General features: G+C 40.2%; 1 protein-coding gene across 2 annotated transcripts in view; it reads left to right on the top strand.

Moving 5' to 3' along the window:
• Window positions 1–22,162, top strand: part of LOC117300647 — a 49,786-nt gene extending 27,624 nt beyond the window's left edge. For both annotated transcript variants that reach the window (XM_033784339.1, XM_033784337.1), the window contains exons 15-31: window positions 187–347; window positions 2,238–2,391; window positions 2,792–3,142; window positions 4,365–4,745; window positions 5,888–6,025; window positions 6,705–6,903; window positions 7,613–7,878; window positions 8,832–8,983; window positions 9,511–9,670; window positions 11,502–11,677; window positions 12,331–12,478; window positions 13,017–13,421; window positions 15,651–15,794; window positions 16,922–17,117; window positions 18,054–18,322; window positions 19,232–19,374; window positions 20,060–22,162. In XM_033784339.1, coding sequence (XP_033640230.1) covers window positions 187–347; window positions 2,238–2,391; window positions 2,792–3,142; window positions 4,365–4,745; window positions 5,888–6,025; window positions 6,705–6,903; window positions 7,613–7,878; window positions 8,832–8,983; window positions 9,511–9,670; window positions 11,502–11,677; window positions 12,331–12,478; window positions 13,017–13,421; window positions 15,651–15,794; window positions 16,922–17,117; window positions 18,054–18,322; window positions 19,232–19,374; window positions 20,060–20,260 — 3,644 coding nt within the window. In that variant the 3' untranslated portion in view covers window positions 20,261–22,162. The remainder of the gene's footprint in view (window positions 1–186; window positions 348–2,237; window positions 2,392–2,791; window positions 3,143–4,364; window positions 4,746–5,887; window positions 6,026–6,704; window positions 6,904–7,612; window positions 7,879–8,831; window positions 8,984–9,510; window positions 9,671–11,501; window positions 11,678–12,330; window positions 12,479–13,016; window positions 13,422–15,650; window positions 15,795–16,921; window positions 17,118–18,053; window positions 18,323–19,231; window positions 19,375–20,059) is intronic.
• The last annotated feature ends 2,854 nt before the right edge of the window (window positions 22,163–25,016 follow it).

Here is a 25,016-nt window from a genome sequence, read left to right as displayed (position 1 = left end):
TCCTCTTCCTCTTCCTCTTCCTCTTCCTCTTCCTCTTCCTCTTCCTCTTCCTCTTCCTCTTCCTCTTCCTCTTCCTCTTCCTCTTCCTCTTCCTCTTCCTCCCCCTCTTCCTCTTCCTCTTCCTCTTCCTCTTCCTCTTCCTCTTCTTCTTCCTCTTCCTCTTCCTCTTCCTCTTCCAATGATTAGGGAAACAGTCCAACCATCTTCTGGAAGGAAACATGGTGATGGTGACAATTGAAGAATGCATCGAATGGTACCAGAAATTCCAGGTCTGGGGACTAACAATGACTGATAGAGTATTGTGTCTGAAACCAGCGGATTCAGTTATGCCCTCAACTGCGTGTAATGTAAGTCTGTCATTGAACCATCTGAATTTGCCCGTAACCTCGGTGTTATTACGGATTCATCATTGTGCATGAGTAGACATTGTGATAATGTTTGCAAAGGAGCTCTCATGGCTATTAGGAAAATATCACAAATTCGCCGCTACCTGGATGAAGCAACTACTCTTCGTCTTGTTCATGCCTTCGTCACTACTAGACTTGATTCCTGCAATTCACTTCTGTATGGACTCCCCGATAAAGATCTTGCTAAAATTCAACGTGCACAGAACACTGCTGCTCGCCTCGTTTCTTGTCTGCCTCGTTCTCACCATATTACACCTGTACTAATGCAATTGCATTGGCTCCCAGTTAAGTTTCGAACAGTTTACAAAATTCTTCTGTTAATTTTCAAGGCTCAAACATGTCAATCTCCTGCTTATTTATCTGAACTTGTTCATCATTATTTCCCCACTCGGACTTTACGATCATCTCAACAGTCATTGCTTTCTTCTACTAGAGCTTCTTCCATTTTTTATGGCCACAGATCTTTTTCTTACGCCGCACTGTTTCTTTGGAATAGTCTTCCTGTGCATATTCGCCAAGCTAATACTTTACAATGTTTTAAGTCCTTGTTGAAAACTCATTTGTTTAAAGCTTCTTTTTTGTAATTTGCCTATTTGTATCTTGTATCTTTCTCTAATTGTTTATTTTATTGTTTCTTTAATGCGCTTAGAGGCTTTTGCATTAGGTGCTTTACAAATGTCTTATTGTTATTATTATTATTAAGTAGGCCTGTGCATACCCACAACCTTGTTTCCTTTGCGCCGTTTTTCAAGGCCGTCGTTGGCTTGGAGAGCCGCAATCCAAAGTGACTGGAACGGGGGCACAAGGGCCTTTTCCAATTTGTTTGCAATTTTTAATAATAATAACAATAATAACTGTGGCTTCTTATATAGTGCACATGTCCGTCACTCAGTGACGCTCCTGGCGCTGTAACATACGGTATTTCCTTCAAGATGTGGGACTAAGTTTGAATTATGAGACCTAATTCTGATAGCACCATGTAATTTTTTTAAAAGGTGCTGTGGCACAATTTGCTGCGGATCGGACCAGGAACACTGGGGCGAACCCCTTCTCTTTTCGATAAGTGCACTGGGTTCTTTAACATGCGTTACACAACACATTGGACCAACGGCTCAACGTCCCATCCGAAAGACGAAGCAATAGTGAAGTGTCTCGCTTAAGGACACAAGTTGGGGATTTTAACCCACACTCTGCTGATCAGATGTTTTTCTTTATAATCTAAACCAATTCGAAGCACAGGGTCATCGGGTCAGCATACATTAACAAATTATGCAAATTAAAAAGCATACAAAATTATTAGTTTGTAAACAAGATAACAAAGAAAAACATTGAAAAAAAACATGATTTAAGGATGAAAAGTCGATATAAGCTCCCCATGTAGGTATTGGAAGTTGACAAACTAGTTTTAATAGTTATATTATGTCAACTTCCAATACCTTGGGGAGCTCATATCGACTGTTCACGTGAAATAAATCATGACATACTTGTTTTACTTTCTGACTATACTTCATACATAACTAAGTTACCTGAACAATATTATTTGGAGCATTGTGGAAATGATGACTGTGAGAAAAATTGCATCCAGGATAAATTTGTTCAGGGGCCAATTTCATAGAGCTGCTAAGCACAAAAATTTGCTTAGCATGGAATTTTTTCCTTGATAAAAACAGGATTACGTACCAACCAAATTTCCACGTGAAAACAACAGCTGAAAACCAGTAACAAGTAATATGTAAAAAAACAAAAACAAAATGCATAGAGTTCTTTGTTAGTTTCCTCATTGAGGGATAAAACAGTTTTATTAATCTGTCTATGTTTGTATGTATGCAGGGAGACAGCGGGGGACCAGTGATGTGCCAGGGAGCCGATGGTAGATGGAACATAGTTGGAATTGTAAGCCTCGGTGTACGATGTTCCGAGCATCCGGTCGTTACGACTCGTATCTCCTCCTACATGGACTACATCACCAATGTCATTAAAGGAGGTTCGTACTATGATCTGATGTGAACTTGATAGTTGTTTTATTTTAACTGGGCAGCATACTCATTGAATATTCAAGTTAAAGGCACTGGACACGTTTGGTAATTGTCAAAGAACAGTGTTCTCACTTGGTGTATCTCAAAATAAGCATAAAATAATGGGCCTGTGAAGATTTGGGCTCAATTGGTCGATGAGGTCGCGAGATAATTATGAAAGAAAAAACACCCTTGTTGAACAAATTTATGTGCTTCAGATAGGTTTATGCATTATGCATTTTATAACAAACGGTTTCAAACGCTTTTCATGGACCAACTCGACCGATCCAAGGCAACGTGTTCGTTTAAGTCTGTTAATTTGATTTATATTTGCTTCATTTTACAAAGATGTTTTTTAACCTTCCTTAGATCCACATCCTGCCAAATGTGAACCAATCCACTCAGAAACATGTTCCGGTGTTCTCCCCTACGACCAGACATTCAGAACCACTGAAGAGTTCTTCGAACCAGTGATTGCTATCCTACAAGAGAACGTAACATGCCCCTCGGTCAACATGACGCAGATCATGTGCATGACGATGTTCCAACAATGCACCGCGGACGGGCGTTCACGGGTTCTCTGCAGAGAGTACTGCGACGAGGTTGTCAGTCAATGTGAAGATGTGTATAGGAACGCCACTGGTATGCCGCTGAGGGGCGTTGTAGGGTGTTCTTGGTTACCAGCTGCCGGAACGAAGGATCAGATGCTTTGCTATCGAGGTACGAAACGTTTTGGGTATTCCCCTAAAATATCATATATTATTAACATCTCCATTAAAGGCACTGGACACTATCGTTATTAACTCAAAGTAACTGTAAGCATTAAAACTTTGGTAACTAGCAATGGAGAGCTGTTAAAAGTATATAAAACATTGTGATAAACGGCTACCTCTGAAGTACTGTAGTTTTGAGAAAGAGGTAGTCACTAAAATATTAAAATAGTTCAGACCTGAAGCCTTTTTAAGACCTATGAAAGCACACGCAAACAAATCCTCATTGCTTTGATACACCTATTTGGTGTGATAAAGCACTGTTTCAGAACTCAGTAATATTTTTATTTGTGATGCGATCAAGCTAGATGAGTCGCATGTCAGCGATTTCATTACGGAGAAACAAGTCAATAATTTGTTCAGTACACTTTTGTTCCAACAACCTCCTAACTTGCTCCTCTTTTGGATATATGTGTTTTTCTAAAGTTCTCTAAAGAACAAACTCTCCCTGGCAAATAGATACACACATGGTGTTACCGCAAGCCAAATATTATACAAAGATAACATGGTTTGAGGGTGACCAGTCGATATTAGCTCCCCGAGGTATTGGAAGTTGACAAACTAGTTCCCGAGGCGAAGCCGAGGGAACTAGTTTGTCAACTTCTAATACGGAGGGGAGCTCATCGACTAGTCACCCGAAATAAACCATGTTATATTTGTTTTACTATACTTCATACATATTCAGTTACCGGAACATGAGTTTTGAGCAAGAGAAAATGATTACTGTGGAACAAAATGCACATGATAAGTTTGTTCATGTGTTGTATGTCGTTTAGAGAGCGCTGTTCGTGCGTTTTTCCAAATGGTGCCACGATCAATAGCGCCTGGGGATGACGTCGCGCAATGGTAGTGCACATGACAAGTAGAATAGCTCCCGGGGAACTTTTACTTGTCATGCGCATTTACCTATTGCTTGAATACTCACATGCGCGCTTGGTAGTTAGCAAAATTATCACCTGGCACGTGATGATGAATGGACCAATGAGAACTCGACTCTCTGTCATGAACCGGTATGAGGTATAGTAAATATTGATACCTCATCACCCACTCATATATTTTCTTAGCTAGTTGTTGGATTATTTTTGTTTTAGTTTCTGTTCATTTTCTTCCCTTCCTTTATTAAATTTCTTCGTAAAGCTCCATATAAATGGTTGGTATTCAATTATTATTAGATGAAGACGCCCGATGTGGAAACCAGTCTGAGATTTTCCTTCAGCCGTCTGACGACCCCACGTTGCTCCAGTCCAATAACTACTCCGGCTTTTACGGTACTCTCCTAGACTGCATCACAATCGTCTCGGCACCGCCTAACCATCGCATTGTAGTCAAGGTGCTAGACTTATCCGTGAATGAGTGTTGCGAGCCGTTGACGTTCGGTTCGGGCAATGACGCGCACAACAAGTCAACAACTATAGCGAGGTTCCTACGGACTGAAGACATCGTAGAACTGGTTGTGTCTGCCGGTTCAACGATGTGGATAAGGTTTTCTACAGCAACTAAAGTATCGCTAACGCGAGGTTATTCTTTGGAGATGTATGCTGTTAATGAAACTCGTAAGTAAAAAGTGTCTAACCCTTTAGCCCGCATACTGCCCGTAGGCGCCCTGCATATTACCATGCATGAAAATAACACATGTTCCACATAAGAAAAAAATGACATAAGATTTAAAGGTTGAAAGTCAATTCACCATCAAACAACGCATGGACGCGTAGGTGCTTTCTGTGTTGAGCGGGCCGTTTTCTCTGTGTGGGTGGACCGTGTAGGGGATGTTCCATGTACCACACATGCATGTACACAGAAATGGCAGTTCCTGCTTGTTTTGCGACAATTTTGAAAATATTGCTGACACAATGAGACCCTGATTTGATAAGGGAAAGACAACAAAGGGTCTCATAGTTGTTTCCCAGATTTGATGTTGTGGTATGAGAAAATTATCAGTAAGTACCATCGTGATTTGCAGAACCTCGGCCATAAGCTATGGCCAGTTGGGGTTCAAAGGGTGGGGTGTCGTTGCCGAGCTGACAAGATCACCAAACTCAAGCTCTTGTGATTCTGTTCAGCAAAGTGTGGGTTTGGGAGTTGTGACACTTGTGTCCCTGAGCAAGACACTTAACTACATGCTCCTCTCCACCCAGGGGTAAATGGGTTCCAGTGAGAGCAGGGATGGTTCTTGTGATTGATTTAGCCGATAACGCATATTTGTTGCAGGCTGTATACTCCCCCCAGGGAGCTGAGATGGTTTAAGGAATGAATTAAGGCCCAGTGACCAGGGGTAATGATGTTCAGGCATGAGAATCTTCCTGTTTAAACAGGAATTCCTGTTTTTTCCTTTTCAAATTTGTGGTCGTCGAGTTCAGTGTGAATTTGATATAAAATTTGGGGGTGTTTTGTAGGGGGTATACAGTCTTGGTTCCAAGAAGTTCCAGTTGTTGTGTAGTCAGGAAAACCTAATCGCTATCTAAACTGCTATCACCTCATGGACATGCATTTTTAGCGTTCAATTTTTCAGATTTGTTTGGGTACGAAATAGATTTCCTGTTTTTTCATCATCGCCCATTCTCATGCCTGGATGTTGAAGCGCTTTGAGTGGGTGTGAAAGCCCCTATATACAAACTGGTTATTATTATTATTTATTATTATTATTAAACCATTTCCATAAGAAATTTATAGATCAACTTCTAACCGTTCCCTGCAGTCGTACCATCCATGTGCAATAAAGCCTCCACCGAGTTCCCTTACACCCCTCCTGATTGGTGGACATGTGATGGGATAGTCGATTGTCCAGAAGGGGTAGATGAAGAAGGATGTGCTACAGCCCCTCCAGAATACAACGGTAATTATTTTAAGCTTCCGCCGCCAGTTCTTTAAAACTGTTACTTGAAGGCAGTGGACACTATTGGTAATTACTCAAAATAATTTTTAGCATAAAACCTTAATTGGTAACGAGTTATGGGAGAGGTTGATAGTATAAAACATTGTGAGAAACGCTCCCTCTGAAGTAACGTAAATTTCGAGAAAGAAGTAACTTTCCACGAATTTGATTTCGAGACCTCAGGTATAGAATTTTAGTTCTCGAAATCAAACATCTGAAAGGGTGTTTTTCTTTCATATTATCTTGCAACTTGGACGACCAATTGAGCTCAAATTTTCACGGGTTTGTTATTTTATGCTTGAGATACGCCAACTGTGAAGACCAGTTTTGACAATTACCAATAGTGTCCAGTGTCTTTAAAACACATCTGTTCACTTCGTAATTCTGTTTCAATAAACCATAAGTTGCCTTTAAAGTTGCCATGGCTCCTGACAGGCAACCCCGACCAAAGATATTGACTATTAAGGGAGACCGTCAACATCAGGCTAGATAGCTCAGTTGGTAGAGCTCCACCCGTATTAAACAGGAGGTCGTAGGTTCGAGTCCCCCAATTTTTCTCTGTTCAACCCCAAATAATTATTATTATTGAAAGTGACTTGCAAAATGTAGGAACACTCGCCTTTTTTCCTTCCCCTTATAGATACCATCAACCAAGATGGTTGCAGTGTTCGTTCGGCCGATCCGTCATTTCGTATCATCGGTGGTACGGATGGTGAGATAACAAGCTGGCCTTGGCTGGGGTCTCTGCGTAGACTGAAGAGCAATACACACATTTGTGGAGTGTCACTGATCGCCCCACAGTGGGCCATTACGGCTGCGCATTGTGTCCCTGAACAATCGTAAGTTATTAAATAATCTGTTTTTTGTACACCATTTTGTTTGACACACCCGACGGGCGTCTCAAACATAGAGTTATATATAAGAACTAGAGGGCGCACTGGCCTATATACGCGCTCCGGCATGCACTCAGGTGGCCATTTTCTAAGTTGACAAAACAGCCATCTCACAGCGTGTGTTTGTGCGGCCATTTTGTAAGTTGAACAAACAGCATCGCGTGAGCGTTCAATAAAAAAAACTCAAACGTGTATTTCATATTCAACGCGCATACGGAATGGCGCACTTGTCATCTTGCGGTCCCGTCGCGTTTGTGCAAGCAGCATCACCAGTGCACCCTCTAGTTCTTATATATAACTCTATGGTCTCAAACAGTCAAAGCACTCCCAACATTATTACCCCTGCTCACTGGGCCTTAACTCATTCCTTAAACCATCTCAGCTTCCTGGGGAGTATCCAGCCTGTGCAACAAATAACATGCGCTTCTAAGCTAAATCAATCACAAGAACCATCTCTGCCCTCACAGGTACCCATGCACCCCTGGGTGGAGAGAAGCAATTATGTGTCTTGCTCAGGGACACAAGTGTCACAACCGGGATTCAAACCCACACTCTGCTGAACAGAAGCACCAGAGCTTGAGTCCAGTGCTCTTAACCACTAGGCCATGACATGCCATGGACGAGTTAATAAGATGATTTTTTGTTCACTGTGCAGGTTAATCATAGGTTCCCTGATAGTTGTATTTGGTGATGACAAACTGAACGAGACGTCTGCGTATCACACAGAGACCGAAGTGGAGTCTGTCTACACCCATCCAGGCTTCAATTCCGTCACGGTCGAGAACGACATTGCAGTTCTAAAGTTGGCGACTCCGGTGACGTACTCTGAACGCGTGACCCCGGTTTGTCTCAACACGCCCGTAAGCATTACGTCGGATCTGTGTTACGTGGCTGGATGGGGTTTCAGTAATACAACATCAGGTAATTAACTCAATTTTAATTATACCTCTGACGCCACTCTATTGTGTGCGTTTGATTAGCCCAGAGTTGTTTCACCCCACTTTGACATTGTTCTTGCCCAGGTCCAAATTCCACAGGGTTCAGGCTGCATGTTTCAAGAATTCCCTAGGGTTTTACTGCTTACCCCTACATCCAGGGCAGGGGTGGCTGTTCCCAGAGTATGCCGTAGCACCTTGTAAACCCTTATAAGGTGCTACATAATTGGGTCTCAGAATTCATCACTGCAATAACTAGCTCTCTTTCTGAAAGTTTGTATATGCTCAGCGCCTTGAGTACTTTGTTTGGTATATTGGCGCTATAACAGACAGCATGTCACAAAGCACTTCAAACATTATTACTCCTGATCACTTGGTCTTTTTATTCCTTAAACCATCTCAGCTCCGATCTTGTTATTATTAATATTATTATTATTATTATTATTATTATTATTATTATTATGCCAAATGTTGTGGGTTTTGGGAACAACCAGTAACTAAGAAGTGGATGATCTAAGACATCTAGATGGATTTTAACGGTACTTGTAATTATATTAATTTTGGTTTTTACCCATACACCGATGTGTGTCAGCACTGTATACTCATCAGTACTTTCCCAAGTCCTGTGAAAAAAATATCACAGGCATGTTACTCGGGTGGGATTCGAACCCCAACCCTTGCAATTCTAGAGCAGTGTCTTACCAACTAGACTACCGAGGGTGCCCGGTAGCTAGAGGCAGTTCGAATCCTAAGTTTTTTGGCAGCGGGTAGCGCAACGATATCAGGGATATCGTGTAATTAATTGACAATTTTACTGAGGAGCGGACCCATTTAAAGAATGAAAAACAAGCAAAAGTAATTTATATTTAATGCAATATTGAACAGGGAGCCATGTGAAGAGCATTCAAAATCATTTACTTTTATTTGTTTTCTTTGTAGAGTTTGAGGCATCAGCGACGCTGCAAGAGCTTAGCGTTTCTCTCATGACACGAACTGACTGTCTTCAAGCTGTCGGCCATCTTGGATTGTATGGTATCGTCGCTGAAAACATATTATGTGCCCGTGGTACCAATGGAGAGAGCCCATGCAGTGTACGGTATTATGTGTTTGTTTGTTTGTTTGTTTGTTTGTTTGTTTGTTTGTTTGGTTGGTTGGTTGGTTGGTTGGTTGGTTGGTTGGTTTGTTTGTTTGTTTGTTTGTTTGTTTGTTTGTTTGTTTGCTTGTTTGTTTGTTTGTTTGTTTGTTTGTTTGTTTTGTTTGTTTGTTTGTTTCGATGATCCTCCCAACAAAGAAACTCGGCAATGGTCCCACAAGGGGATGAAAAACACCAAGCGTGTCATGAACTACATAGCAGTTCAAAGTACCAGATTCAAGCTCTGATTAGCAGAGTGTTGGTTCGAGTCTCGGCTGTCACACTTGTGTCCTTAAGCAAGACACTTAACCATGCTTTCTTTGTAAAGTTGGGGACGTAGTGCTTTCTGCTGTACAAGGCACTGCTGTACGTACTATTTTATCCACAAATCTACACTTTCTCATCCAGTCTCCTTAACTGAAACTGGCCATTACTATTACTCATTTGTGGTAAACTCAGGATTGTGTTTTGATTGTTAACTTGTAGGGTGATAGTGGTAGTGCGTTGGTATGCAGGACCAATGAGGGCATCTGGTACCAAGTAGCCATCGTTAGTGCAGTATTTGGATGTAGATCACGACCATTCCCAGGGTTCTACACAAAGGTCTCCCCTTACATAGACTTCATAGAATCGGCCATGCTTGGAGGTTTGTATTAAATTACTTTCTAAAGCCCTTTTCACACTTCATGTACTTTATAGACCGTATTGACTAACCCTGTTTTTGCTACTAAAGTCGCCATCTTGTTGGTCAACCCGTATGCGGGTCCAAACGCGTACATCAATGAAGCACACAGCATGTAATATTCCGGGTTTGATTTCTCTGGCACATGTACGCACACGCACAGACGCCATGTTGTAGGGCAGATATTTGAACAGTGACGTCATATTCAACACGTTCTATTTCCTGGGGTTGAAAAACTGACGGCCTTTTCACACTATGATAATTTTACCCCCGGTCTACCCCTGCAAATGGGAAATGATAATAACCATATTTGATACAAAGCGCCAAGTTTTTACTGCAAGGTGGGTGGAAAGATATTTGAATTATGAGACCTAATTCTTGACACAAGGTGCTGTGGCGCAATATGCTGCCAATCCAACCAGGAACGCTGTAGCAAGCCCCTTTTCTTTTCGATAAGTGCACTTGGTTCTTTTAGTGAGTTACACAACACACTGTACCAACGGCTTTACGTCCCATTCGAAGGACGAAGCAATGGTTACGTAACTAGCTTAAGGACATGAGTGTCATGCCTGGGGAGTTCAAACCAACACTCTGCTGATCAGAAACACCATCCAGTGCTCTGAATCACTCGGCCACGAGCGAGGAAAAGCCACCCCAGATCCATAGCAACCGTGAGCATTCTTGAAACGTGCAAAAGGAATGTTGAGTACAGACCCATGTTTGTCAATGTCAAACTCAAGTCTGCATTTAAAGACACTGGACACTATTGGTAATTGACAAAGACCAATCTTCTCATTTGGTGTATCTCAACATATGCATAATAACACACCTGTGAGAATTTGAACTCAATTGGTCGTCGAAGTTGCGAGAGAATTATGGAAGAAAAAACTCCCTCGTTGCACAAGTTGCTTGCTTTCAGATGCTTGATTTCGAGGCTTTAGCTGAGGTTTTGAATTCGATTTAAATATTTTAGTGAGAAATTACTTCTTTCTCAAAACCTATGTACTTCAGAGGGAGCCGTTTCTCACAATGTTTTATACTATCAACAGCTCTCCATTGCTCATTGCTCAGATTAACAATAATTAACTTTTGAGTAATTACCAATAGTGTCCAGTGCCTTTAACGGGTGATTCGTGTAATGGCAAGCCTGTCTAAAAAACATTGCGTGTTCGCACTTTTGGGGTGTCATGGCTGAGCGGATAAGAGCACTGGACTCAAGCTCTGGTGTTTCTGTTTCTACAGCAGATGAGTGGGTTCGAGTCCTAGTAATGACACCTGTGTCCTTAAGCAAGACACTATTATTGCTGCGTCCTTCTGACGGGACGTACAGCCGTAGGTCCTGTGTGTTTTGCACATGCACATAAAAGAACACAGTATGTGAGATTAGTGACTTGTAATTTTTTGGCCACTCATATGAGGACTCTATTTATTGGAAAACAAGTACATAAAAAAAAAAAGAATTTGACATTCCCCTTCCTTTTTAACAACCCAAGAAATAAACAAACAAGGCATGTTTTCCAGAAACTGTTGTCACTCGTTGTTTGAGTGAAAACAGAGTGCATTTTGGTTGGTGCCTGCCTTGACACGATACACAAAAATGTCAGCCGATGGCATAATAGCGAAAAACGGAGGACAATCCTGAGTTGTTCCTGGAGTTAAGAAACCTTCGCTGCAAGTCTGTCAGGGTGTATGGACGTCATCCGATGTGAAGTGGTTAAGGATGAAACCTAAGGAATGCGCTCAACCAAAATGAATGATATATCAAATCAAATTTATGTCCGTCTTTGTTTTCTAGACCCCAAACCCACTTGTGAGACGCTACAGCCCTCGAACTACACCAGTGCGGTCCAGTACTCCAACACCTACGCCACATCACAGACGTATTACCAGGAATTTCTCAGCCAGTTTGAAGGAACCACAGCTTGCTTTGAGTTCCTGTCTATGACACTCATGCCTGGATGTGAACCACCGGTAACCTAAACCAGTCTCTTCCAGATTTGTTTCATTTTTAGATTGCCTTCCTTCCCTTTTTATTTATTTAACATAGCTTATGTATCGTGCATATTTATATTTTTCTTGCCCTTCTGTTTAATCTCACTGATTTATGTTTTCATTTTGGGGTAATATTGCTTGTACTACTACTACTACTTTATATTTTCTCTATTTGAAGGAACACGTTGCCTTGGATCGGTCGAGTTGGTCTTTGAAAAGCGTCTGTAACCATTTGTTATATATGCATATGATTAGAAAGATATTTTAAAAGTAGAATATAATGATCCACACAAGTATCACTCGAAATTGCGTGGTTTTCCTTTTACCTCGTTGACAAACACGGTCGGCCATTTATGGGAGTCAAGTTTTTCACTCCCATAAATGGCCGACCGTGTTAGTTTGCAAAGTAAAAGGAAAACCACGCACTTTCGAGGAAAATGTGTGTGGATCATTGTATTCTACTTTTAAAACACCTTTCTAACCATATGCATTTTATAACAGATGGTTACAAATGCTTTTCAAATACCAACTCGACCGATCCAAGGCAACGTGTTCCTTTAAGTATATAAAACATGTATTCGTGTGCAATCATGTTTTTACACCTTTCATCCTCTGCTTATTTTCTGATCTAGCTGGTACCTTGCCGAGACTTTTGTCAGAAGATGTTGGCCAACTGTAGCGGTGTCTTCAATACCACTGAGGGGCCATCCCTAGAGTGGGTGATAGACTGCTGGTCCTTCCCTGTCGGACCAACCCCAGACACAGTGGCATGTGTACATGGTAATCTAAACTTATTTATAACACACCTCTTGCTTGTTCTGTATTCTGGTTGGCTGAAACACGGTCATGTGGGGTGATCTAATATAGTCTAGTGATTGGTACATGTTTTTTGCAGGAATAGTGCCTGCCGGGCACTAGTCTTTTAAAATAGTGCCTGGTTACAGCGCTATTGACGTGATCTGTGAACAGCAACTAAAAAACTTCCTTTCTTTTCCAAGTTTCTTTTCTTGGGCTGAGGCTTGAGGTGTGTTATAAACACATAAAATCAGTTTTATCAAATGTTTATCAAATTTAATCGAATTTTTATCTTTTTTTGTGCATTCATGCCTGGAGCTTTCCTTCTCTTCTTTTAAGTCTGTGTTTTTTGTCATTGTTTACAATAATGTATGTAAACACGCCAATTTAAGTCTTTTTAACTTCTGTCGTGTATTTTGTGCTATTTTTAATAAACCTTAATGAATTGAATTGAATTGAATATAATATAAATAAATAAAATATTATTATAAAAAGAAACATTTAAATTGACACACCTTTACAGGCCACGATGCCAGATGCAGTACGAGTGCCGACAATGGTCAACTCAACGTCACCGAAGATCAACATGTGATCTTACACTCGCCACACTACCCATCGTACGACGCATCGTTACGCTGCACGTGGACGATCACAGGACCCATGACGTCACAAGGACTGCTCTTCAAATTCCTCTCCTTTGAGTACGCCGTGAACGACCGCAACGTGCTAGCCGTCGGTCACGGTAACAATCCAGGGAACTTGAGTACAGTCGTAGAGCGATATAATGGATCCGTCAATGGGAGACCTCTGTTGGTTCGGTCCAGAGAAGCCTGGGTGTGGTTCTCTACGGTCGGCATGGCGATGTGCTCGGAGGACGAGTTGCAGCTTGGTGGATTCAAGCTGGAGATTCACGCAACAAATATTCACGGTAAGAGTTATCCGTCAGAAATTGTAATCCCCTTTTAGCAATCTTTTATTTCATTTCATTTAATATTCAGGGCACAATTTCATAGAGCGTCTTTAAAGCACTGGACACTATTGGTAATTACTCAAAATAATCGTTAGCATAAAAACTTACTTGGTAACGAGCAATGGAGAGCTGATAGTATAACACATTTTGAGACACGGCTCCCTCTGAAACATAGTTTTTGAGAAAGAAGTAGTTTCTCATTAAAATATTAAGGGAGTTTTTCTCCTTTTATTCTCTCGCAACTTCGACGACCAATTGAGAACATGTGAGAAGACTGGTTTTTGACAATTTCCAAAGGTGTCCAGTGCCTTAAAGCACAGAAAGTAGATTAGCACACACAAATTATGCTTATCAAAGAGCAGTTATTAGCCAATCTACCATGTCACGTGTACAATTTGTCACTGGTATCCTGCTCATTTCTGCAATTTGCCGGACGCTGAAGGCCTAAAAGCCACTTCAATTTTTCCAGGGGCAATTGCCACCTATTCTCCTTGAGCTGAAACAGGGTTACCCCCTTTTACAGTCCATACGGATGTAGGCTTGGGTATCATCAGTCCGAAGCCTGGCTGGTAGAGCAGAAAGCACTACCTTTTCAACTTTTACAAAGAAATCTATTAAAGAGAAGGTATTTGTTTGGTAATCACTCTAAAATTAATGGCAATAAAAACCTTTGATAGAAGCCTACAACAGCGTTTGATAATTCAAAGAATGTGGGTACTTTTTCAAAATGTCCACAGACATTAAAGGGTGTGTTTACTTTTTGTAGGACATACAACACAATGTCCACAGATTTACATTAAACTTACAGAGTTTAAAGATAGTGATAGTGGAAAGCTTCACTGAAAATATTACGTGCTGAGGTGCTGTAGTTTTAGGGAAAAGAGTAAAACAATGTCATGAAAATAATTTTCGTTTCATGAGACGAACATTATTTTATTAAGCATTTACAAACATATTTTCATGACATTGTTTTATTCATTTCTCAAAAACTACAGCACCTCAAATATTATTTGAAGGGAAGCTTTCTACTATCATTATCTTCAAAGTTTAATGTAAATATATGGACATTTTGACAAAGTACCCAAATCCTATAAACTTACAGTGTTTGAAGATAATGATAGTGGAAAGCTTCCCTTCAAATATTACAAACTGAGGTTCTGTAGTTTTTGAGACAAGTCACAAAATAATTTCCGTCTCCTTAGTGGGACGAAAATTATTTTAGCATGTAAAATTCCATTAACCAGTTTGTATATTATACATAGGATTTTTCATGCTAAAACTGAGACGAAAATTGTTTGTTTTAACTCATTTCTCAAAAACAACAGCACCTCAGTATTAAGTAACATTTCAAGGGAAGCTTTCTACTATCATAATCTTTAAAGTTTAATGTAAATCTGTGGATATTGTTTTTTGTATTAGGAAAAAGTACCTGGATCCTTTAAAGCAATTGAGAAACATTTTACTTTTGGTATTATACCAAAAACATAGCGTACGCTATACTGGTTAATACGATTTTACGTACATGCTAAAACTGAGACAAAAATTATTTGTTTCACTTATTTGTTTTACTCATTTATTTTACTCATTTCTCAAAAACAACAGTACCTTAGTAAGTAACATTTCAAGGGAAGCTTTCTACTATCATAATCTGCAAACTGTGTAAGTTTAATGTAAATCTGTGGATATTGTGTTTTGTGTTTAGGAAAAAGTACATAGACCCTTTAAAGCCATTGGACATTTTCGGTAAACAGTATTGTCCAAGGCCTACACTTCGTGTATCACAACTTATATATCAAATAACAAACCTGTGAAAATTTGGGCTTAATCGGTCATCGGAGTCGGGAGAAAATAACGGGAAAACCCACCCTTGTATCCGCGCGTTTCGCCGTGTCATGACATGTGTTTAAAATAAATCCGTAATTCTCGTTCACGAGAATTGATGTTGTGTTACTGTTTTCTCAAAAAGTTAAGCATTTCATGGAATAATATTTCAAGAGAAGTGTTTCACCACTACCTTCTGTAAACCCTGTAAGTTATTTGTAAATCTGTGACCTTTTTTTTGTTTTCCTGTACCGAAAGGGTCCAATGGCTTTAAAGCAATTGAGAAACATGTGTTTATGTAAAAAGATTTTGACTTATCCGAATGGCCCCTAAAACGTCAGTATTGTTACATGTGTTTGTTTTCAGATGAGGCTTCACTGTGCATTGATGAATTAGGAGAGTCTGGGAACCTGACCTCGATGCCTGCGTGGTGGTATTGCGACACCTTCCCGGATTGTCCAACAGGAATTGATGAGGATAATTGCCCACCCCCCTGGCTCAATGCATCATGTGAGTTCAGTACGACCCAACCTTGTTCCCAGTGGTGTACGATCTCGCTGAGGCAATTTCTCTGCTCTGTTAATCGTGCTGCCACAACTACTACAAAAATAGTCGCAACTTCCTGCTTGGTAAACCAATGGGAGACGCATGGTTGCAGCAGACTTACCAGGTAAAATCCATTGTTCTAGGTCATGTGCGACAATCAGAACTACGTAAACAATGGAAATTTACCTGGTAAGTCTGCTGCCACCTAGCGTCCAAAAGTCTGCCAATGTGTTCCTTATGACCATACGACATTACTCTACAAAACACAAAATCAGACATCAGTGAAACAATCCTTCAATCCTTTCAGTGTAAAATTTATTATATTGCGCCTGCGGCAAACAATATGCTGGGAATGAAAAATTAGTCGCGACTAGTGTCGAAGTCGCAACTATTTAGGCGCGACTAGTATAATATTTCACTAGTCACCCGGGCTTACTAAGGTGCTTATAATTAAAGGCTTCAGGCCTGAAGTCTTTTTGATATTTGAGTGAGAAATTACCTCTTTCTCATAACGAATGTGACTTCAGAGGGAGCAAGTTCCCAAGTTGTTTTATACTTTCAACAGTTCTCTGTTGCTCGTTACCAAGTGAAGTTTTTATTCTAACAACTATTTTGAGTAATTACCAATAGTGTCCAGTGCCCTAATGACACTACTGGACACTATTGGTAATTGTCAAAGACTAGTCTTCACAGTTGGTGTATCTCAACATATGCATAAAATAACAAACCTGTGAAAATTTGAGCTCAATCGGTCGTCGAGGTTGCTAGATAATAATGAAAGAAAAAAACACCATGGTCACACGAAGTTGTGTGCTTTCAGATGCTTGAATTCGAGACCTCAAACTCTAAATCTGAGGTCTCGAAATCAAATTCGTGGAGAATTGCTTCTTTCTCGAAAACTACATTACTTCAGAGGGAGCCGTTTCTCACAATGTTTTATACTATCAACCTCTCCCCATTACTCGTTACCAAAAAAGGTTTTATGCTAATAATTATTTTGAGTAATTACCAATAGTATCCAGTGCCTTTGAGGATTATTGATAATAAAAACATATTTTACAGAAATGTTGATGTACTGTTCATTTTCACAGATTTCGATGACTCTGTTTCATGCGGGATTAAAGGCGTTTGGGAACGTCCAGCAAACCGCATCATAGGTGGATCCCCATCATCTGCTGGTACCTGGCCATGGATGGTGTCCCTACGAGATAGTACTAAGAACAAGACACACTGGTGTGGGGCGTCACTGATTTCTCCGTACTGGGCCATCACAGCGGCACATTGTCTGTAAGATTGTGTACTTTGTTCTATACTTGTATAGCTTTATCATACCTCTAGGGACATATCAAAGCGCTCAGTATTATTTCCTGCAAGGTGTGTGGAGCAACGTATGAGACATATTACTTTAAACCACCATGTAATGGTTTACATGTACAAGGTGCTGTGGTGCAATATGTTGTCGATCAATCCAGGAACACCAGGGTGAACCCCTGCTCTAAGCAATAAGTGCAAAGGGTTCTTTTACGTGCATTACGCAACACACAGGACCTACGGCTTTACGTCCCATCCTAAGGACACAGCACGAATGGTTAAGTTCCTTGCTAAAGCATGTAAAGGATGCAAGTGTCTCGGCTCTCTAACCCACCCCACTCTGCTGATCAGAAACACCAGAGCTTGAACGGTGCTCTTGTCCGCTTGGACGCTTTAGTTTTGGCGTGTCTCAAGCTCTGGTGTTGTCAGCAGCAGAGTGGGTTCGAATCCTGGTCAAAACACTTGTGTCCTTGAGCAAGGCACTTAACCATTTTTGTTACGTTAAAAGTTGAGAAGGTAATGCATTCTGTTCTACCAACCAGGCTCCTAGTGGTTGATACCCAAGCCTTACAGAATGTGAAGGGAATGTCTACCTTCCGACCAGCTACTATTTTAAAAGCAGGACAGTTCTTTTCAAAAGTGAAAAGTCTCCCGAAAGACTACAGTATTTTTGGGTAGTAGAATATAAAGTTCTCTAAAGAACAAAATCTACTTAGCAAGTAGATACACCAATGGTGTAATCGCTAACCAAATTGATACCTTACCAAGCAATGCCTAAAATCAAATGAACATTGTTTCCATATAGCTCCTGGGCAATCTTGGTGGTCTACTTGGTAAGACGCTGCTCTAGAGTTGCAAAGGTTGCAGGTTCGAATCCCACCAGAGTAATACGCCTGTGTTTAATGTTTTCAGAGGTTTCTTCGACACTGCAGTCCTCGGTAGCATTGAACTAGACAACCCCTCTCCCTACAACGTTGAGATCCAAGTGAAAGACGTCTACACTCCCATTGGCGCGCTGGACTTTGGAGCCGTCGAGCAAGCCGATGTGGCCCTCGTTCGTCTTGCCAACCCTGTGCAGCTTAATCACCATGTTAACATTGCCTGTCTACCAGAAGCCAATTCTACGGTTCCGCCAGGTACATTATGCTACATCATTGGATGGGGGCATCAGCAGCAATATGGTAAGTAGAAAAAAGAGTTGTAAGTGTTGTGATTCCTTTATTTTGAAACAAAATTCTTTTTTTTTTTTCCTTAAAGGCAGTGGACACTATTGGTAATTAATCAAAATAATTATTACCATAAAATCTTACTTGGTAACGAGCAATGTAGAGCTGTTGATAATATAAAACATTGTTGGAAACGGCTCCCTCTGATGTGACGTCGTTTTTGAGAAAGAAGTAATTTTCCACGAATTTGAGTTTGAGACCTCAAGTTTAGAATTTGAGGTCTCGAAATCAAGCATCTGAAAGCGCACAACTTTGTGTGACAAGGGTGTTTTTTTCTTTCATAGTTATCTCGCAATCAAGCTCAAATTTTCACAGGTTTTTTATTTTATGCATATGTTGAGATACACCAAGTGAGAAGACTGGTCTATGACAATTACCAATAATGTCCAGTGTCTTTAAAAAACAAGGAAATTCAATTTTTGTTTTTTTTATTTTTTTTAAATTATCAATTTATAAAAGAAATTGAGATATAACCATATAGTTTCCCCCCAGATTTCAGAGTAGTGCTTTTAAAACTAAAGATAAATTTTAATAATTCGGCTTCATACTTGCTAGTTTTCAAGCTCGCCGCATGTTTCCATGCTTTAGCACTCAGAGCTCAGTGTTTTATATTCAACAGCCTGTCACATCCCCGAGTTGTGGACTTGGGTGAGTGGTAAACCCGGTTTATACTTCATGCAAAGTTTTACTAGAAACCCGGCAGCTGTGTGATAGTCGTTTGCCATGTGATAGTCTGAAGTCTGAACACTATCACATGGCTCGCACAGTACCTAGACGTCTCTTTTTAGTTTAGATTAGTTAGGAAGAGTTTTGTGAAATCGACGGCAGTTTCTTTAACCATTTTGTATTGTTTTGTAATAACAGGTGTAGTTTCTAATGAACTCCAGGAGGCCGAGGTACCGGTTCTCTCTCAGAGTGCTTGCCAGTCCATGGCACCATCTGATGTGGTTATGGGAGATTCCCTTATGTGTGCTGGTCTCACATCGGGTGGCGTTGATACATGCCAGGTGATTTATTTATCCTCAAATCAACATCATTTTCAATATAAAGCTATACCATTGATAATGTTCTTAAGAGCTACTGCTCACAAAGTCACTGGGACATGTTGCCTTCGATTGGGCGAGTTGGTCTATGAAAGCATTTGAAACCAGGAAAGCATTTGAAACCAGTTGTTATTAAATGCATATGGGCAATTCCATGGTCAGTTGCATTACACTTTTCTGTGTCATTTTAGTTCTGTGGGAGATATTCTTTCCACTAAGTTTATAGACTGATTTGTACTTGACACCCAAGGCTTTGAATTGATGATATTAGAAATGTTGTGGGCTTTGTGCTTTGGATGTTATAACATTGTAAAATGCCGTTAGTCGCATTACAACAAAAAGGCCATGGTAAAAAATACACTAGTCACAATTCAAAAGTTTGAATTACATTATGAGACCTAATCCTTAGCACCATGTAATGGTTTACGTGGTGCTATTGCGCTTTCAGCAGCCACAGCCAGGATTACCGGTGCGAACCCCTTCTCTTCTTGATAAAGTGCAGTGGGTTCTTTTACGTGCGTTAAAATACATAAATAGAGAGAGACAGTCAGAAAGCACACTGATCAAAGTTAAGTTGTCGGAACATAGGTGTGTCAGGGCATAGTGCCGTCACCCTTCAAATCTCACTCCTGTCTGTCTCATTCCGTAGGGTGACAGTGGTGGACCATTATTATGTCAAGGGACAAACAACAGGTGGTACATTGCTGGCGTGACTAGTTTCGGCACTGGGTGCGGCAAGCCTAATAACCCAGGATTCTATACGTCGGTGGCAAGTTTTATTGACTTCATCTTAGCTGTGGTGAGCGGCGAGGGGGATTCTGTCGCTAACAAAACTGAAATATTCTCGTAGTTACAAATGCGGTTATTGGATCTTGGACTGCTGATATAATCTTAGACTGCTAGTACTTGATTAGACTGATGTAAATAATAAGTTGGGATGAGGAATTCAGTCTTTTATCTGAATTCAGACCGTAACAACCACGCACTCACTCAGTCGACCCAAGTTGTCACGTTGCCGAATGTTTGAGTCGGGCTCGATGTCTGACGCGCCACACAACTCTATCCTGCATACAATTGATTAGCTTCTCCTTGATGTTAACTCCTGCAACCAAGTAACAGATTTATAGAGACATTCCACCAATCTCTGCTGCTGTTGCTCAATGCAGAGTCTGCTTTGTTGACCACTGCCATCGTGCTCAAGACCAGGTCATACCTGATGTGCTGTTTTGGAGACCCCATGCGCTAATGGAGGACGTAGACCACTCATCGACATGATCGGTAGAGACCTTCCAATCATGATGAGGGATAAACACCTCTGGCGTGCGTTGTACATGGAATCTCGATTGCGACCGCTAAATAATGATGTGACCATGTGATCAAGATGCGGTATTTTTTTCCAAATTAAATAAGTCGGGCTTTTGGATCTACTTAACTTGTGCTGAGGATACTGTTTCCAGAAGCTACATCAACATGATCGGTAGAGATACGGAGTCTAAAATTGAGGAACTTCCAAACATGATGAGGGATAAACACCTGTGACGCGACGTTGTGAATGGAATCTCGGTTGCGATCGCTAAATGATGATGTTACCATGTAATCTTGGATCTACATGTATGTGTACTTATCTAGTGCTGAGGATACTGTTCCCAGAAGCTCTGTGGAATCTATAACTCCAGGGGTTATCAAAAGGTGGACATGCCATCATGGCATCATTTCTAGCTTGCATGCATAACCCCTGCCACAACAACCCTGCTGAGAAGTGGTCTTTGTTTGATGGGCCATTCTCTTCGGAGACCTGAGGTGCCTCTCGCTACCTTCTTAAATCCACAAAACCAGCCATCTGAACCCTTTCGACAGTGTGGAAGCCTCCGCTGCACCTACATATCTCAGGTTATAGACGACCTCAACGCCATCGGCCTACAATACGATCAAGCTGTTCAAGCTGCCCAGGATCGGCCTGGATGGTTCAGACGAGGCTCTAACATTGGACAAACCCGTGGTCACAACGTCTCGAGCCGAGTTTGGCCCGAGTAGCGTCAACTATATATATAGCTTGCGTCAGTCTACTGACGATGACCAGAGCAAGCTAGTCAAAACGTTGAGACCGATTAAGAACTCACTCTCCGCGGTAATGAAGTTTATAACAATAAGTCCACATCAACCCACACTGTATACGACCACGGAGCACTGCCAGAGATCGAAAGTGATTTACTTTTCTGGATCGAGAAAAACCGGGGGAGTGCCTGGAGAGTGGCATAGTAGATACCCAATGCACAACTCTACTCACACTTAGCTTGGAATCGAACCTGGGGCACAGTGGTGAGAGGAAAGCACTTTACGCACTGTCCATGTACAACTCTGCTTCAAATGTCTTCAATATTTGCATGTAATTTTTTTGTTTTGCCCGTACCACACTATATCAAGGATGAGATTTCTCAAGATATTTCCTGGCCTCAGGATTTCCTAAACATTTTCTTGAGCCTTCAAATTTTCTTTAAGGAGTAAAGTGAAAAATAAAATTTCACATTGTATCCAAATAATGTTGTGAACTGTTTCTGGTGATGCACACCCCTGGAGTTATTAAAACCCAGGCCTAAAAGCCAATTTTGAGGAATTTTCACTTTTGGCAGATCTTCCTGGCTACATATGTCAGCACTGGATTGCATTGGTGTTGGTCAGGGTCCTATTTCATAGAGCTGTTTAAGCACAAACAGCAGCTAAGCACAACAAAAGTATGCTTACCTGAATAAGGTTACCAGCCAAACTGCCATGTCACGTGTAAAATATGTGACTGGTATCCGGTGCTTATTTCTGCTTCAGCAGAAATTTATTAAGCAGTGTTTTCTGCTGAAGTAGGTCTATGAAATTGTGCCCTTTTGGGAAATAACCCAGGACCTTTTGGACTTTGTTGTATTCTTTGTTCTATCTGTTTTATTTTATTTTTGTATTCAATACCCAAGTACATGTATAACCTGTTCTTACCAGTGCACTGATAACCAACCATTTTATGTTTTATTTTATTTTAAACTTTGCTTTTTTAACTTAAAGGCGCTGGACACTATTGGTAATTACTCAAACTCAAAGTAATCATGATCATAAAACCTTAATGGAGAGATGTTGATAGTATGAAACATTGTGAGCAATGGCTCCCTGCTCTGAAATAATGCAATTTACGAGAAAGGGGTAACTTTTCACGCGAATAAAAAAACTACTTCATCTGAAGCATTTTATTATGCATCTGAAAGCACACAAAGTAATGCAACTTGGGTGTTTTTTTCTTTCATTATTCTCTTGCAACTTCGACAACCAATTGAGCTCTTTACAGGTTTGTTATTTTATGCAAACGTTGGGATACATCAAGAGAGAATACTGGTCTGTATATTCAGAACTTTCCCATGCTCTGTGAGAAAAAAACCCACAAAAAACAGGCACTTATTTGGAATAAGTTTAGTCTTAGATAGATGGCCCTTCACACGTTTTAGTTATTATTATAATTATTATTAAATTGTGGTGGATTTTGCATTATGCCTTATCCACATTCCATTTTTACTACTGCATGTTTCATATCATGGCAAAACTATATCCTACATGTGTTTACGGAATTATTTTTATATTGTTCTGAATTCAATGGAAGATGAATATCATCTGCAAGCTGCTGTATATAAATGTTTGTATTCGTATACCCAGGTTTTATTAAATAATTAGAGAATATATTGTATAGCAAATTGTTTGAATGTCTTTTTTTTATATTGAGTTTCAGTTTTAAAAATAGCCCAGAGTCAATTATCCATGATCCACGCGCAAAGAATTTTAAGTGAAGTTTGGAGATCAAGCAAGTGTGACAAGAGCCCTGTGTGTCTCCCCCCCCCCGCATATTATGGGAACCTGTGTACAAATTACTTCTGATAGCGCCCTCCTGTGAATCATCCTCCTACAGCCCATGTTAATTTCCAAATGGGGGACCGAATCTCCGGTGGACAGAAGGCAACCATTTTGGCGCGCTTATTTTGAAGCAATGCGGTATGCAACTATAAAACATGGCGTCCATCTTGTGAGCTTGATTTATTTTGTAAAATCTGCACTCCATTACTGACGATGCACTTTGGTTTCATTTTGAGATGGCACATGGTCATGGGCTATAGACATTTTCTATTTTTAATTTAACTGCACTTGTTGTCATAGACGGCCGATTGTTAGCAAAACATTCAATCGTGTTAACATACAAACATACTGAGGTTAATTCAACATTTTTGTAACCTTCAATGAAAAAATACATAACACGATTGGTTGCTTTGCTGTCAACAAATTCAACACTATTTTTTTAATATTTGTGATCATTTCCCAGAATCTAATTTGATATTATTTACGAGGTTTTACCAAACCTTGAACAAGTTTTGATTCGCATTTATGGCTTTCCATAATTTGAAAACTTGGTTTGGTAAAACCTCGTAAATAATATCAAATTAGATTCTGTGATTGACATTTTATTTATACTTGTTTCAGAGCGAAATTTGAAACATGACGTCATTGGACATCAAACTAAATCGTCAGTACAATCCAAAGAACTTTTGCGCCAAAGATAAGGTAAAATCCATTCCTGCCGTTTTGATTAAAAGTCTTAAAATTAAATTAATTATTGTGCAAAATAATTATTAGCATAAAACCTTACTTGGTATTAACGAGTAAAAGGGAGCTGTTGATAGTCAACATTATGAGAAACGGCTCCCTCTGAAGTGACGTAGTTTTCGAGAAAGAAGTAATTTTCCAGTAATTTGATTTCGAGACCTCGGATTTAGAATTTGAGGTCTCGAAATCAAGCAATGAAAGATTTCGAATTTGAGGTCTCGAAATCAAACACATGAAAGATTTAGAATTTGAAGTCTCGAAATCAAGTATCTGAAAGCACACAACTTTGTGTGATTAGGGTGTTTTTTCTTTCATTATTATCTCGCAACTCCGACGACCAGTTGAGCTCAAATTTTCACAGGTTTGTTATTTTATGCATATGTTGAGATACACCAACCGATAGTGTCCATACAGTGTCTTGGGCACGAAGGTGTTTGTGCTTTATTCACCCCTTGAACATAACATACTCGATGCACGACCGCGCGACAGTTACAATGCAGATATTTTTGTTCGGTTTCTCTGCACTCCTCTTTATTTTTGGTATTATTAAATTCCCTTAATTTCACGCGACATATAAAAATGCACAAAGGAATTTTCATTTTATTGGTCTGGATCAAATTATGTAGAACTTTGTCCTTCGGTCTTGCCTTTAACAGATTTCAGCATTGCCCAAAATTAAGACCTAACATTTGTAGCAGTACGGCACTGCGAATAAGATAGCATATACGAACAATATCAGCAAGTCTATGATTTAAAAACTCATCTTTCTGAATTTGCGTCTTTTCGATCCGATAACACAGGGAAATATTTCAGACAAAAGCAGGCATGATATTCTTCTGATTTGTTTGCCCTTGGGGAAAAAATCGGAACAAAATTGTGATTAAAGACACTGGACACTAAGGGTAACTGTCAAAGACCAGTCTTCTCACTTGCTGTATCTCAACATGCATAAAATAACAAACCTGTGAAAATTTTAGCTC

Source organism: Asterias rubens, chromosome 16, assembly GCF_902459465.1.
Source record: "Asterias rubens chromosome 16, eAstRub1.3, whole genome shotgun sequence".
Lineage (NCBI taxonomy): Eukaryota > Metazoa > Echinodermata > Asteroidea > Forcipulatida > Asteriidae > Asterias > Asterias rubens.
The sequence above is the reverse complement of the archived record's forward strand: the minus strand, read 5'-3'. Positions and strand labels throughout refer to the sequence as shown.